Raw genomic sequence first — 15,605 nt, 5'->3', positions numbered from 1 at the left:
AGACCTGTAGCATTTGCTATGATACCCAAGACGTTGAGTAATGCTTTTCCAACCTGGTTGGACTCATATCCAATATCAGTATTTCTGCATATAAGTAAATAATATCCAAGAGTGTAAATTTTCCAAGACTTTCACTATAAAAATGGGAGTGAGGGCTTGCTCTTCAAGCCCGTGTTCTTCCTTGAGCATGCTATCTGGTGCTTGTCTCTGTGTGTCTTTGTTTAGTTCTACTCTGGAGAAGCCTTTGTTTTCTCTCAAGCACATACTTCTCTCTTTCTCGCCCACCCCATCTTCCTATAAAAGTTTCGATAAAAACTATTTTGTGTTATCAAAAAAATCAATAAATAAAAGATCAAAGTGAGTACCTCAAGCCACCTAAGCAATTAGGCTTGATTATCTCTCCGTCTCAAACTCTGAGGATGCCTAGATTCTAAATCCATGTGGCTTGCTCCTCTCACTCACCCAACTCTTCTGCTGTATCATTATACTGACTCTGGGGATAATTTTTTCCAGGAAACTACAGGCCTAATTGTGTTATTATCTTTTCTATTTTGTAACTGTGTTTGATAGTTGGTTATTAAAACACACACCTTGTGCTAGTTGGCTCATTGTCTTCTTTCCCTCTGTTTGTCATTAAGTGCTCAGGACTTTATAAATGATATAAATGATATAAAGATAGTGATGGAGAGCCTATGGTACTTGAGTGATAGTGAAAGAACAGTAACTTTGAATATTAAACTCATTGGAAAACTGGAACCAGAAAGATAGTAAAGTAGATAAGGAGGACTTATATGCAGCCAACCCTGCTAAAACCCTCACCACCAAATATTATAGCCTGAGCCCTGAAAAGAGATCGAGCACAAAGCCAGAAATAAGTCCTAAGCACTGCTGGATGTAGCCAAAATCCAATATAAATCAATGTACAACCATGAAAATTAACACTATTATAACTATGCTACCTAAACATCAAAATTAGTAAAATACTAAAAAAAAATTTTAATTATGGAGCCCAAGCAATAATACAGTGGATACTATTGCTTGTATGTGGTAGACCTGGATTCTATTCCAGCATCTCATATGGTCCCTTGAGCTTCACCAGGAATGATCCCTGAACTCAGAGCCAGAAGAAAGCCTTGAGCAATGCCAGGTATAGCAAAAAAAATTTTTTTAATACTTACTTTGTTCATAACTTCAATGATTAGCGTTCTCAACCCTGATAAATCCCTATCCTTAATCAACTGATAAGAAATCATAGTGAATAGTCATTAGATGTGGTACTCCCCAGTTCCAGTAACTTAAGGTTGAATGATCCAGTCCTGAGTCAACCTAAATGACTTCTACAGACATGACACAGATGAACTGAGAGATCTGCAGGTAGCAAAAGAGAGCTTCTAATTTCCTGAGGTTGGCATTCTGAGGAAGAGACACAATGAAACAAGCAAGCAACATAATACCAGGGTGGTATGTATGAAAAGAACTACTTCATCTGCTTGTGCCTGCTGCTGACCTGCTACCTACCTACCATGTCTATATGAACTTCATGTGTATCTGCGGCTGAATGCTCCCTGAGTCAAAGCAGTTCCCATCAAAACTTTCTTCATAAAGTCTAAGTTTAGATATTTGATAATTAGGTTGTAAAAAACAATGACTACTCTTTTTAATGCAGGAATTTATTAGTAATTATGGGATCTCCCCTTCCACATGATCATAAATAATCTTTCCCTTGACTGGGAAGCCCCAGACTCCACATGTGCAATTCATAGGACTCCCTCAACTTCCTCTTCCTGGTAGTTGGTATTCTATTTCAGGAAAGAAGTATCTGCTTATTTGCAGACGCAAATAGAAAAGCATGCATTATAGCAATGTTAAAAAAAAATGTAGCTTCATTTTTTGTGATTCTAACTCAAGGACCCAATTTAAAATCCAAAATCTATAAAATTTTTAAATGCTGAAATAAAAATGTGAGCCTCCTCCACCTTTTTTTCCTGGTCATCCAATTTCACTGACCTGGGAAAACCATCATCAATCACATTATCATAATTATATGTTTCTCAAAAAATATTTTTGCATTAATTGGCAAATGTGTAATATATTTTTTACCCACACAGAGTATCATGCTATAAACGTGGATCTGAATTTTACTTTTATCATAAAAAAATGAACCCTGGAGTTTTTATATATAAAGAAATATATAGAAAGCCATCACTATTTAATTAATAAGTATAATATTAATATATGGTGATACTCTTATGTAAACAGTCTGATATGTATGGGCATTGAGGTTGGTTATGATATTTTGCCTGTGCAAATAAAACTGCAATTAATATTCTGGTTGTAATCGCCTTTTAAACATAAAAATGTATGCTAGTTTTCAACTATCTCCATTTTGTATTTTTATAATACATTGACTAATTTGCTTTTAAAACAACAAGCAATTACAGACTTGATGTTTTAGGAGGACTTCAAATTTCATGCTGAAACAAAACTTTTAAATTTCTAGGCACTATGAAGTGAAATAACAAGTATAATCTTTGTCAAGATGGCAAATAGCCACCCTAAGTACATTTTTAATTCTCTATTAAGCATTTCTCTCAAGATTCCTGTACCAAGAAAACGTGGTGAATGTAGGGCTGTCACACTGTCTGGTTTAGGTAGAACTGAAGCACATGAGAATACAACACAAGCATATTGCTATCTAGCTCTCTGGTGACCTCCCATACTGCTGAAAAAACAAAGTCATACTGAGATAGACTCCTGTGGTAACTCAACAAAGGAAGAAGCAATTGGGATGGGCCAGCATCACATATCTCATGCCCTCCAGTTTCCTTTCCCTAAAACTGTCTTAAAAAAGGCAGTCCTAAAAGTCACTGAAGCACAGGAGCAATTTTTTCTCCTTCAGTGTCTGTCCTTTTTAATTTATTGTATGTGTGGGCTAGTAATATTAAGGAGGCTTTAAGTTAGCCAGAACTTAGTTGCCTCCTTAGCGCAGTAGGCAGCATGTCAGTTTCATAAATTAACCAGAACTTCTCTAAAAGAGAAACTGTGAATGAAAAATCACATTGGTACCCTGGTTGTGCTCGGAAGCTCTTCAACTACAGGAACTCAAGCATTGGTCAGAGAGCTGAATGAAGGTGAATCACTGGGACTAGTGGCATTCATTTCACCAAAGGTGAGTCTTTTGGCAGGAAATGCAAAAGCAAGAGAAAATTATTTTGCACCCCCAACTGTAGTCCCTTAACTGCCCATTCTCAATGAAAAAATCCCAATGAATAGCACCATGAAAGTTCTGCATAGAAGTAGAAGTAATGGCAAGTGGGAAAGGGTGCCCATTTTGAACCTGAGAGTAACCTCCAAATGTGGAGCATCACTTTTGAAGTCTCCATGCAGTCATTGGAATTTTTTCATTCTCTATAATTCAAAGCCACAAATTGAGTTCCAGACTAGGTTTTGTAACTGAAATACAAGCTAGCTATTGGAGAGCCAGAGAGATATAAAAAGGTAAGCCACTTTTTTTATATGCAACTGAATCTGGTTTGATCTCTGATACTGTGTAGGTTCCCTGAGCCTAGACAGGAAAATGATCTCTTAGCAGAGAGTCAGGAGTAAGCCCTGAGGAAAATGATCTCTTATTTTTTTTTTTTTTTTGGTTTTTGGGACACTCGTTTGACGTTCAGGGGTTACTCCTGGCTATGTGCTCAGAAATCATCTCTAGCTTGGGGGGACCATATGGGACGCCAGGGGATCGAACCGCGGTCCTTCCTTGGCTAGCGCTTGCAAGGCAGACACCTTACCTCTAGCGCCATCTTCCCAGCCCTGGAAAATGATCTCTTAACAGAGAGTCAGGAGTAAGCCCTGAGCACTACTGGGTGTGGCTTGAAGACAAAAACCGAAAATAAAACTGGCTACTCTAAATAGTTGAGTGTCGGGCTGGAGAGATAGCATGGAGGTAAGGTGTTTTTGCCTTTCATGCACAAGGTCATTGGTTCAAATCCCAGCATCCCATATGGTCCTCCGTGCCTGCCAGGAGCGATTTCTGAGCATAGAGCGAGGAGTAGTCCCTGAGCGTTGCCAGGTGTGACCCAAAAACAAAAAACAAAACAAAAAAAAAAAGTTGAATGTCATATTTGCTAATGCCATTTTGAAGTTTTAATATTAGACACTTGAATGTCATTGCAAAATAAAAAAAAATAGTCATGTTACATAAATATCATTGTTTTAAGCCTCTGAATGGCTGTCTTTCCTATTAACTATGTGAGAATTGATAGAAAAGAAATTCCTTAACGTTCATTTCTCCCAGAGATGTTTCATTTATTTAAGTGTAGAATTTTATTTTTGTATAAATTTTCTTTTCATTGATCTTACTACATCAGTAGGTAAGAGTTTCATTTACATACTTATTTGCCTTTTTCACTAAAAACATTTTACACGCATATACCACTGTTACACAGCTACATGCCTAAATTCTAAACATTTGCTCAAACAAGTAGTTTCTTTACCCGAAAGCAGGGATCTCAAAGTCAATTTACCTAGGGGCCGCAGGAGGCAAAGTCAGGGTGAGGCAGAGCGGCATAAGGGATTTTGTTTACCTAATATTTGCAATAAAAAAATCGCATTAGTAAGAAAAAAATCGCAAAATGTCGCATTAAACATTTGCATACCCCGAACAAAACTGCTCAGAGTATGCGAATGTTTAATGCAATTTTTTTCTTACTAATGCGATTTTTATTGCGATTATTTGGTAAGCGAATAATCGCGAATACTGCGATATTTGAAGGCCGGCCACGGGCCACAAAGTGTTGTACCAAGGGCCACAAACAGCCCTCGGGCCGCGAGTTTGAGACCCCTGCCCTAAAGTTTCCCCATTTTTTCAGTCACTATTATTACACAGTATTATAATAGTCATACTGTTACATTGGACTCATCATTGAGTATATTGTATGCAATGTAAAACCACTCTTTACTTTTCAAACTTCACTATTTACTTCATTATTCCATCTATTGCATAGTTCTCCCATACTGAATTTCAAACTTGTTTTCGTGCTGCAATCCCTTTCTATTCCAAATCATCCAATAACATCACCAAAATTAGGTTTCCTAAAATAAGGTATTATCCATTTTACTTTATGTTCAATAATCTTTCACAGATTTTCCACTGACCACAGAGAATACATGGAGTTTCCACTCTCTGCACTCCGTATTTATCCCTTTTATATTGAAAGGCTCTCTGCTTATTAGGTCCATTTTTTTCTTTCTCTCTAGTTTTAAACAAAATCCTTATTCTCAAACCTTTTCTAAGCATTCTTTGTGTGGTTCTACTAATATACTGTTCATCACTTTCTTTGCCTTTTAAAATACTGATAATCATTGTCCAGATTAAGAGTGTGTGTGTGTGTGTGTGTGTGTGTGTGTGTGTGTGTGTGTGTGTGTGTGTGTGTGTGTGTGTGGTGCTAGGGATCAGAACCCAGGATCTCACCTATGCAAAACATGTTCTTTACCACTGAACTACTTCTCTAACCTCTTAAATAATCCTCTCTGTAAGTTATCCCAAGTATTCCACCTAAAGTTATTTCTCTGTCCTCTCACGTGCCACTGCATGTGTTTAGCACTTGTACAGTCCCGCCTCTTCTTAGTTTTATTTCATTTTGCTTTTATCTCATCAAATACATGGGAAGGTAATGAAAGTAAATTATTGTATCTTCTTCAGCTGATTGGCCCAATTCTGAAACCAAGCCACCTACATTTCTTGGTCTCAGCCTTCTCATCTGTAAAATGGAAATAATGATAGTTATTCCTCCATAAGGTTTTGTGAGTGTTATGTGAAAGAACACAAGCAAAATGCTTAGAATCACCAAGTGTTAGCAGTTACACCACTACTCAGGTTTTAAATTTTTTTGCAACATAATGTAGGACCTGGACTTATTACTATGCTTTATATTGAGTGTACTTTGGTTGAGTCAATTGATGAAAAAAGAAAGACTGGGGGGGGCAGTATATTGTGAACCTGGAACTTCCTGACATCACTAAAATTATGCCATCGATGGCATCACTTCTTGTTGTCAGCCAGCCAGGCTCTTTTTAGTCCCTGACACTCCCTAAAACTGCTCAACAGACTTTGAAGGGTCTGGCTTTATAAATAAGAGTTGTTTTATCAAAGCATTCCTCCCTCCTACCAATAAAAGTGACCTGGGTGAAAGCTGCCAAAGTTCTGAAGATGTGCTAAAGGTATGAAACAGTGCACTCATAAGCCCCAAAGGAAACCTACCTGGCACTACTTTCTTTTCTAGGCCTACACTTGCTATTGAAGGAAAGCAGGTACTCAGAACAATGCACCCCTGCTATCTCATGGTGCAAAAGTGCCCAGGAGCACCAGTGACTTAGGTTGGATTCTATTAGCAACAAATGCTCACCAAAGAGATTGAGAGAGCTGTACTGCTCAGCTGAGCCCCAATAACAGGTTATTTATTTAGGTTATTATTATTACTTATTAGTTTCCAAGGCTGTGCTCCTAGGACTCCTCCCAACAATTCTCAACCAACTGGGCCAGTTCACAGTGTCTGCATAATCCCATTGTGGGTGTGTGGATTACCCCTGCCATCCTGGCCCTCGGGGGACTACAAAGTCACAAGCAGGGGCATGCAGGGGACACCAGGGCTCTATCACAATGTTCAGGGGACCATGTGATTCCAGAGAATCAAAACAGGTCAAGACCACATAGGGCAAGTGCCTTAACCCTTGTACTATTTCTCTACCCTATTTTCCATTTATTAAATAAAAGAATATTGCACTGGAAAAGATAAGATTTAAGCCAGGTAAACATGATGGATATTACCACCACTGAGTAGGCCAGGCAAGTCAACAGATCGAGGCAAACACAATATGTTTCCTATTGACTGTGGTTCAGAGAGGCAAGGAACACATTTATTAAAAGTGAAAACTGTCATCCACAGCAGGAAAACAAATAGCTGCTTTGGAGGCAGACGGATCAGAATCCTTCATATTTAACTGTGTCCTTTTGGAAAACGTGCAACCTTGTTTTTTTCCGATAGACACAAAGGATTATAAAACCCCAAAGCACATGGCTGTGGGGCCATGTAAATGAGACCATTCATTTAAAGCATGACGCTAAGCCTGTGGCACAGAGAGGGACCCCATTCACAAAGATGGGGGTGATCTCCCCTCACTCCCAGAGCAAAAGCAGCTGTATCCTTCTGAGAAGAGGGGCCTGTGACAATTCCCCACGCAGGTTGAATGAAATTATTTGACTATCTCAGAAAAAGTTGGCCTAGCTGGTGTTGGATGCTGTGAATTTTGCATAAGTGGAAAGAAAGAAAAGGCTCTGCCTTCTTGCTGCTTTGCACCCTGGCCACGCAGGGGCCTAACTCAGCCTCCAAATCCTCCCAGAGAGTGAGAGATCTGGCTTCATCCTGGGCTTAACGTCGATGTTGACATCTTGGCCATCTTGCCATTTCCAACAAAGCCGGTTGGTTTTCCTTGCAGGCAGGAAAAAAAAAAAAAATCAGTCCTGCTCCTAGGTAAAATCCCAAACAGCTTCATTTGCTTAAATGCCCTGATTGAGGTCTGGCTAGGAGGGTCGGGTGTGGCTTTTTTTTGGAGATGGATAATAAGCAAATAACCTCGGGAAACTCATCCAGGGAAGGCCAGGCCGCCCTGACGATTTCTTGAATGCCTGCCCAGAAGAGGAAAATGCTCCCTAGGGTGGCCCGGTGTAGTCGACGGGCGCCCTCCAGGACCCAGTTGGGGTAGTGCCGAGGGGTTGGGGTGCGGGGGTGGGGGTGAAAGGGGAAGGTGGAGACCCCAAGCTAGGCTGCGCCCCTGAATCGGAAAGAAGATCTGGTGGGGAGGCGCGGTGGACAGACAGGTCGACAGGTTCCAGCAGGTCTCCCCAGCCCAGCCCGCTCGCTGCATCCACGCCTCCCGGGTTTTCCCCCCTCGGCCCGGGGTTTCCTGTTTCAGTTCTCGGCCATCTCCAGCAGCAGGTGCTGCTTCGCCACCCTGGGCTCCCGGGGAGGCGAAGGGAAAGCGGGAAGGGGAGGAGGAGGAAGCGGTGCAGCAGCAGCAGCAGTTGCAGCAGGGGCGGCGGTGGAGGCTGCGGGCGGGCGAGCCACTGGGCTGCGGGCGGCCAAGCCGGCTTCGCTGTCGCCCGCTGGAGCCGAACCCCAGGGCCCCCGGCTGGGCAAAATGGGGGAGCCTCCAGCTGGACCTTCGCCCTAGCGGCGGCCCAGGACCAGGACAGGACGGACGCGGGAGGAGGCTGCCCCGGGGCTGCCCGATCGGTCTCCGGGCAGGCTGTGATGGCTGCGGAGAAGAGGCTGCAAGTAGGTTGAGCCGCAGCTCGGTTGGGGAGCGCGCGCCAGGCCGGGGTGCGAGTGGTGCAGACCGGGGACGGGGGACCGGGCCGGGGCCAAGCAGGCAGGCCCGGCGAGGCTCAAAGCGAGCCTGCGGGGCAACTGGGTGCGGCTCCGGACCGTGCTGGGCGCTGGAACTGCGGGCCCCGCCGGGGAGCGGCCCCCCAGGTTGGTTGGTGTCTTTGGGGAGTGGGGGTGCCCTTGAGGCCCGGCGCAGCCGGCTGATCTACAGGCCCCGGAGGGTGGGGACCCCCTTGGAGGCCGGTGGTGGAGCTCCCGGGCGCGGATCGGGCCCAGTGTCCAGTCCCGGTGTACCCCCACCCCGAGGCCAGGCAGAGCCGTCATTTCGGGAATGGGAAGGCCGATCGCTCAGACCCGCGGCCTAGGACTAGGACGGCCCGGCCACTCCGGCCGGCCCCGGGGCAAAGGCTGCTGCTGCTGTTGCTGAACTTGGAGGTGAGCGCGGGCGCCCCCCGATAGAAACCGACCCACCGCCCCGCTCCAGCGGCTCGGACCATCGCGCGATCTTGGGGTGAGGCATCCCCCGACATCTCGGATCCTGCCCCCTGCCATTAGCTCTTCCCATCCATTCCTGCATCCAGACTTCCCTTGCCCCCCACACCACTCCGGGGTGGCCCTAGCGAGAACCTCCTCCCCAGGTCCAGGCCCGCCTCGTCTCCCCCACTCTTCTCTGCCCGGTCCCAGCCATCTAGATAGAACCCCATTTTCACCCTGCCTTCATTTATTTCAGCGTTGCTGGGACCTATTTTTTTTTCCCCCAAAATCCCCACAAAGGGCTCTTCTCTTCCACGTTTAACTTAGAGAAAATGAATCCCCTGCCTACCCCCAACCCTCTCTGCACCCCTTAAAGCCCTCTAAGAGGAAAGAAAAAGATCGGGAATACCGGTTTCTGGCTATTTGGGCGATAACCGTTAACTATCCTGGTTTGTTGTGTACTGTTGGGGATCTTGAGATACTGATCCAGTTTGAGGGAAAGTTTCCTGCCCATTGGTTGCCTGGCCGTGCTGGAGTAGTCCCAGACCCATGAGGCACTTAGTGATTTTTTTTTTTTTAATCATCTTAGAATAGAAGCAAAGACTATATTTAGGAATTTGGGAAAGTTTTTCAGACCTTCGCTTGCTTACTTCCTCCTTTAATTTTTTTCTAGTACCAATGATTATAAGCGGAAAACATTGGATATGCCTCAAACAGTTTCTGACTTCGCACAAACCTTAAGTCACAAATCCAATGTGTTATTATTTTAAGTGTTACTGTATTGAGGGGTTAGAAAACAAAATTCATTTTAATCAACTAGACGATTTTATTAGCAGTCACTCAACGTTGGTGTTATCTAATATTTAATACAACAATAGTTGGACCAAATATAAAAATTCTCTTACTGTCATAATCCAGGGAGAAACCATTTTCAGACTTCCCTCTCAATTCACATGTTCTTTCAAGTAGGCATTTTTATTTTAAGTTACCTAATTACATTCCCCCAATAATTAGGATGGATTAATAGCTGTTATTTATAATGTGGAAGGTTAGACTATTTTTTTAAAATATTTTACTCACAAAATAAGTTACAGCTCTACCTCTAGCATCTTATCACAAAAGAACTATCATAAGCAAATTAAAATGAATTTTAAATGAAACCAGTGAAAAAGGTCAGTACTTTTTAAATCTGCTTCAATAATAGAAAGACTAATGAAGTTATTTTCTTATAATGGAAAATGCTGGAGAATAGGAAACAGAACCTTGGAATGTTAGCAGGCTGATGGGAGTTTATTAGTCATTTCCTTTTACTTTTATTTTTAATTTACCAGGCAAATAAAAATATCCTCTTTTATATTAATGGCATCTCTGGAGATTCGTTTTCAAGGATTACATCTGTCTGTCAATTTGGACCCCGTGTGTTTAATAGAAATTATACATTGGGGGCGGATTGGGCCACATCCCAAGGTGCTCAGGGAATACTGAGGGAGCAATATGCTGTGCTAGGGATCAAACCAGGGTCAGCAGCATGCAAGTGAAGCGCAATAACCCGTAATAACTCCACCCCCTGGAAATTGTCCCTGAAAAAGTCCTCCAATAACTAGACAATGCAGATATCCTACCTGGATAGAAAGGTTGAAGGCAAGCACTACATTTTTTTTACTAAAGCTATTAGGTCGATAAGATAAATCTAAAGGCACTCCAATCTACTAAGATCAGTAATTGGTAGTTGATTTTTGTTTGGTTGGTTGATTTTGGGTCACACCTGGCAGCATTCAGGGGTTACTCCTGGCTCTACATGCAGAAATCGCGCCTGGCAGGCTCAGGAGACCATATGGGATGCCGGGATTCGAACCATGAAAGGTCTTAGGTCCGTTGCTTGCAAGGCAAACGCCCTACCGCTGTGCTATCTCTCCAGCCCCAATAATTGCTAGTTTTTACAGGTCCTATCCTTGACTATAGAAATGTAGTGTACTTTGTTGTAATTTTCTAAGTTTTATGAAACTTTAAAATATATGAAATATGAAAACTTTAAAACACCAGTAATCTTAATCACCAGATTTAAATGTACAGTGTTAAATTATAAGCAAAAATCTATAAGCAGATGATTCCAAGTGACCTGTCTTTAAGATAATTATCAAGTCTGTCAGAGTGGATAGGAAATAGAAAATCCCAAGCCAATGTCTTTCTGCTTGCCTAGACCATTTTCTCCTATTTTCTCAACATTTTGCCTGGTGCACAATTCTCTTAGACTCAACTTCAATCTTGTCTTACTCTATTGTGGTTTAAGATTGATTAGCAGTAAGTCACCCTTATTGTGCAAATGGTTTTCTAAATGCTCAACTTGGACTCATGCAATTAATACTTGTTATTTTATGAAGTATGCCAGCACCATTTTTTTTCTGATGGGGAAATTGAACCACAATATCCAAATCATTCACTCACTTCAGGTCTCATAGTTCATCATGGTAGAAACCAGTTCCAACTTCAAGTTGCAGGGCTGTGGAATTGGACTCCGACTCCATGTACTCAAAATTTCCTCCGACTCCATAGCCCTGCCAACTTGGGTAGAGTACCTATTTTAGTTAGTAATTTTAATTATTAAGCCATCTGTAACCTAATGCATGTTAACAAATTTGTCTGTCAGTGTGAGTTGTTTTGTTTTGGGACCACACCTGGTGTTGTTCAGGCTTACTCCTGGCTCTTTGCTCAGGGATCACTCCTGGCAGGCTCAGAGGACCAAATGGGATGCCAGGGATCAAACTCAAGTTGGCCAAGTGCAAGGCCAGGCCCCAGTACAGGCATCCTTTCATCTCCCACCTCTAGATTCCTGAGCCCCACCATTTTATACCTTCAGATAGGCATCTAACACTGGCAGTGTTAAACTTATGTTAAACTCATATTAAACTTATGAGTGAAGTGAGAAGAAAAGGGATAAATACAGAATTATTTTTCTCAAGTTGTCGTTAAATAAGACTTAAAGGTACACAACGAGGTATCAAAAAAGACTCAAAGGCAACACAACAGGAAAACTGGTCCACACAGCTGAGTTGGGGATGCATTTGAAAGGGAGAAACACTGGGGTCCTTGGGGAAAAAATGGTGGCTTACTAGTGATGTTATTTTGAACTTCTATTCATGAGAAATTATCATTAACAATATTGTAAATCACAGACCCTGAATACAAATTGTTTAAATAATATATAGTTTATCATTTTCTTATAAAGAAGTGTAATAACTAACCTTTTGGGCACTGCCTCTAAGCTATGCACAGTATTAATGTATGTACATTATCAATTTTACTTTACTACAATTCTGTAAAGATCTATTAAGGATATTGTGGGGCCCCAGCGATGGTGCAGCGGTGAGGCGTTTGCCTTGCACGAGGCCAACCTTGGACAGACTGAGTTTGATTTCCATCATTCCATATGGTCCTCTGAGCCTGCCTGGGGAGATTTCTGAGTACAGAGCCAGAAGTAACCTTTAAGTGCTGCTGGGTGTGGCCCCAAAATCCTAAAAATAAATAAATAAATAAATAAATAAATAAATAAAAAGAATATTGTTGTCATGGGGCCAAAGAGATAGCACAGCAGTAAGGAGTTTGCCTTGCACACGGCAGACCCAGGACAGACCTGGGTTCAATTCCCAGCATCCCCATATAGTCCCCAAGCCTGCCAGGAGCGATTTCTGAGCAAAGAGCCAGGAGTAAACCCTAAGTGCTGCTGTTGTGGCCCATATATATTGTTGTTTACCTACCTTCCAGATAATAAATGAGCTGTAAAATTTCAGCCAAGGTTAATTAGATTTCTCATTGATCCTAAACTAAGAGCTTTTAGAATCAAGGCAGCAGGACTCTGATTTCTATTGACAAATGAGTTTTGGTCTTTTCTCCTCAATGTTTATTCTTGCTAAAACTGTTGTTCCTTCCTAATTTGCAGCATATAACTGCTCTAAACTGAATGGCAATACTATCTGATAATCTAAAATAAAATAATTTTCACAGGGAATTAAGGCCTGTAGGATGCTTTGCCAGTCTACTTTGGAGAACTACAAAATCGCTCTTGTGTAGAGTGGGCAAGTAGGGCCATTGAAATCAGCAAAACCAGGGTTTGAATCCCAGTTCTACCCTTAACTGGCTGTGAGCTCAAAATTCAATTTCTCTGATTTATTATCCATAAAACACTATCTCCTTTAGAGTTGCTCCCACTGATTCAAGATAAGTATAAAATTACCAGAGCCAACTTAGCAGTGTGACTTGGATTTTTTGTTTAGTGTTTATCCTTAAGTCATCTTCTATTGTCCCACTAGGGTTGTGATTTTATATATCAAAGATTTTCAGAAATTTTCCTGTAATTTTAAAAGATCAGTACATTTAAAAAATTATAGCAAGGAACTATTTCTCTTTGCTAAAAGGTGCTTTATAATGTTGTAGGCATTAAAAAAATTTTAAAATTTGTGGGCATATATGTAACAACTTTGAAAATCAGTGTCTAAATTTTTTAATCATGGATGTCATTGTTAAAATAAACAATATTAAATTTTGAGTTTGATGTTAACATTCAATGAAACACATTTTAATTTATTTTCTTGGTTTGGGTCACACCTGGTAATACTCAGGTAATATTCAGCTCCCTGGAGGAGGGTGGGTTCACTTCTGGAAGTGTTTAGAGGACAGCAAGCAGTGTCAGGTATCAAACTGGGGTACAAGACAAGTGTTTAAACACCTGTTTCGTCTCATTTTTAAAATAAAGTATAAAATATTATACTTATATAACATAAGTGAAAATCATTTATGAAAGTTTGTCATGTGTGTAAAACACATTCTTAACAGTGATATATGTTAGAAGCCGGAGTGATAGTACAGCAGATAAGGTGCTTGTATACAGCTGATCTGGGTTCAGTTCCCCTGCATTCTATATAATAGTCCCCTTTGCCCACAAGAATGAACCCCCAGGGCCAAAGAGATAGCATGGAGGTAGGGCATTTTCCTTGCATGCAGAAAGACGGTGGTTCGAATCTTGGCATCCCATATAGCCCCCCGAGCCTACCAGGATTGATTTCTGAGCGTAGAGCCAGGAGTAACCTCTGAGTGCTGCCGGGTGTGACCCAAAAACCAAAAAAAAAAATAAATAAATAAAGAATGAGCCCTAGGGCACAGTCAGGAGTAAGCGCTGAGCATTTTCAACAAAAAATTTTGTATGAAAAAAAATGTATGCTGGATAGCTTATCTTTCTCTTCATTCAATATATCCTATTTTCCTATATCAGTAAATATCTTTGAAAATTATTTGTATTAACTAGATAGTATACAGCATATTCATTTAAGTTCTGAAATTTAACTAAGTTCATGTTGTTGAGTGGGTGATCAGGTTTCCCTACAAAAACTGCACAGTTAATTCCAAGCAATACTTCTGAGTGTCCATCCTCTGGAACTATCACTGTTTTCTTAAACAACCTTTATAATTTGATAGACGAGTATGAGATAGAGTTAAGAAAGTCAGTATTTGGGCTAGTGTTTACATAGTTGTAGGGTCTCAGGTTAGTTGTATGCACCCCAGCACCACAGATTGACCCTATCTTCCACCATCCCACCAGAAGTGATGAGTGATTTCTGCTGGATGTGGCAGATCACTTGCTCGCCTTTTCAGTTGGCACAAAAAGAAATTCACAGTAATACAAATTCATTCTGCAAAGTCAGAGAGCCCCTGTTCTAACACTAGCTATGTGATTTTTGGCAAATTTCCTAAACTTTGTTTCTTTGTACAGTAGTGATAATGGTATCTGTTATGATTAAATCAACTGATAATTAGTGTCAAGAAATTAGTGTTACAAGAAATTAACTGATGACAAATAATGAAGCACTAATGTCCTTGAGAGATAAGTTAGCTAGTATTATTTATTATAAATGAGATTTAGTTTTGCTCTTGGAATAACTCTTTTACAGTGCTAGTATAAAAGTAGGTCATTCATCTAAGCATTTAACTACCTAACTCTGACCCTTCTATGTATGTACTGTCAGATTGTAAGACTATTGATTTTGAAAATATAGTGGAAAATCTTAGTATCAATCTTCCAATTTTCCATTTCTCCCCTTATTGCTCTGACTAAATAAAAAATTGTTGATTAATTTTAGGCACTGGGTTTTACTCTAATTTTAATGGAACTTCTTCAGCATTTCACTTTTTCCCCCCAACCTTTACACTTTGGGGGGGGTTGGGTTTGGGATCATATCCAGTGCTGCTCAGGGGTTACTCTTGGCTCTGCAGTCATAAATCACTCCTGGCAGGCTCAGGGGACCATATGGGATGCCAGGAATCAAAACCAGGTCTGTCTTGGGTGGGTTGGCCATGTGCTAAGGCAAATGCCCTACCGCTGTGCTTTCTCTCCGGCCCACCATTTCACTTCTAAAAGCCAATGGCTATTGTTTTCTAACAGAGGTGTCCTGGTTTATAAACACCTTTTCCAGAAAATATCTGTAAAATATTATATAGAAATTTACAACAAGCTATACAAGTGGGGAACAGTTACACTAGCATCATGGGAGGTAAAGGAGAGAGATATGGGATGCATGCTGGGAACAGGGGTAGGAGAAAGACAACACTAGGGGTGGGAATGCCCCTCATTCATTGTCACTATGTGCCTTAAATATTTCTGTGAAATAATTGTAATTCACTTTGACCACAATAAAAATTAAAAATAGTGAGAGAGAGAAATCTGAAACAATAAACTAACATTGTAGGAAGTTA

At 41.2% G+C, this 15,605-nt stretch overlaps 1 protein-coding gene across 1 annotated transcript in view; it reads left to right on the top strand.

Moving 5' to 3' along the window:
• The first annotated feature begins 8,131 nt into the window (after nt 1-8,131).
• Nucleotides 8,132-15,605, top strand: part of ZC3H12C (zinc finger CCCH-type containing 12C) — a 56,041-nt gene continuing 48,567 nt past the window's right edge. Inside the window, exon 1 of the mRNA XM_049778641.1 lies at nt 8,132-8,336. Coding sequence (XP_049634598.1) covers nt 8,313-8,336 — 24 coding nt within the window. The 5' untranslated portion in view covers nt 8,132-8,312. The remainder of the gene's footprint in view (nt 8,337-15,605) is intronic.

Source organism: Suncus etruscus, chromosome 8 (genome assembly GCF_024139225.1).
Source record: "Suncus etruscus isolate mSunEtr1 chromosome 8, mSunEtr1.pri.cur, whole genome shotgun sequence".
Taxonomy (NCBI): Eukaryota; Metazoa; Chordata; class Mammalia; order Eulipotyphla; family Soricidae; genus Suncus; species Suncus etruscus.
Note: the sequence above shows the minus strand (reverse complement) of the source record. Positions and strands in the feature narration are given on the sequence as shown.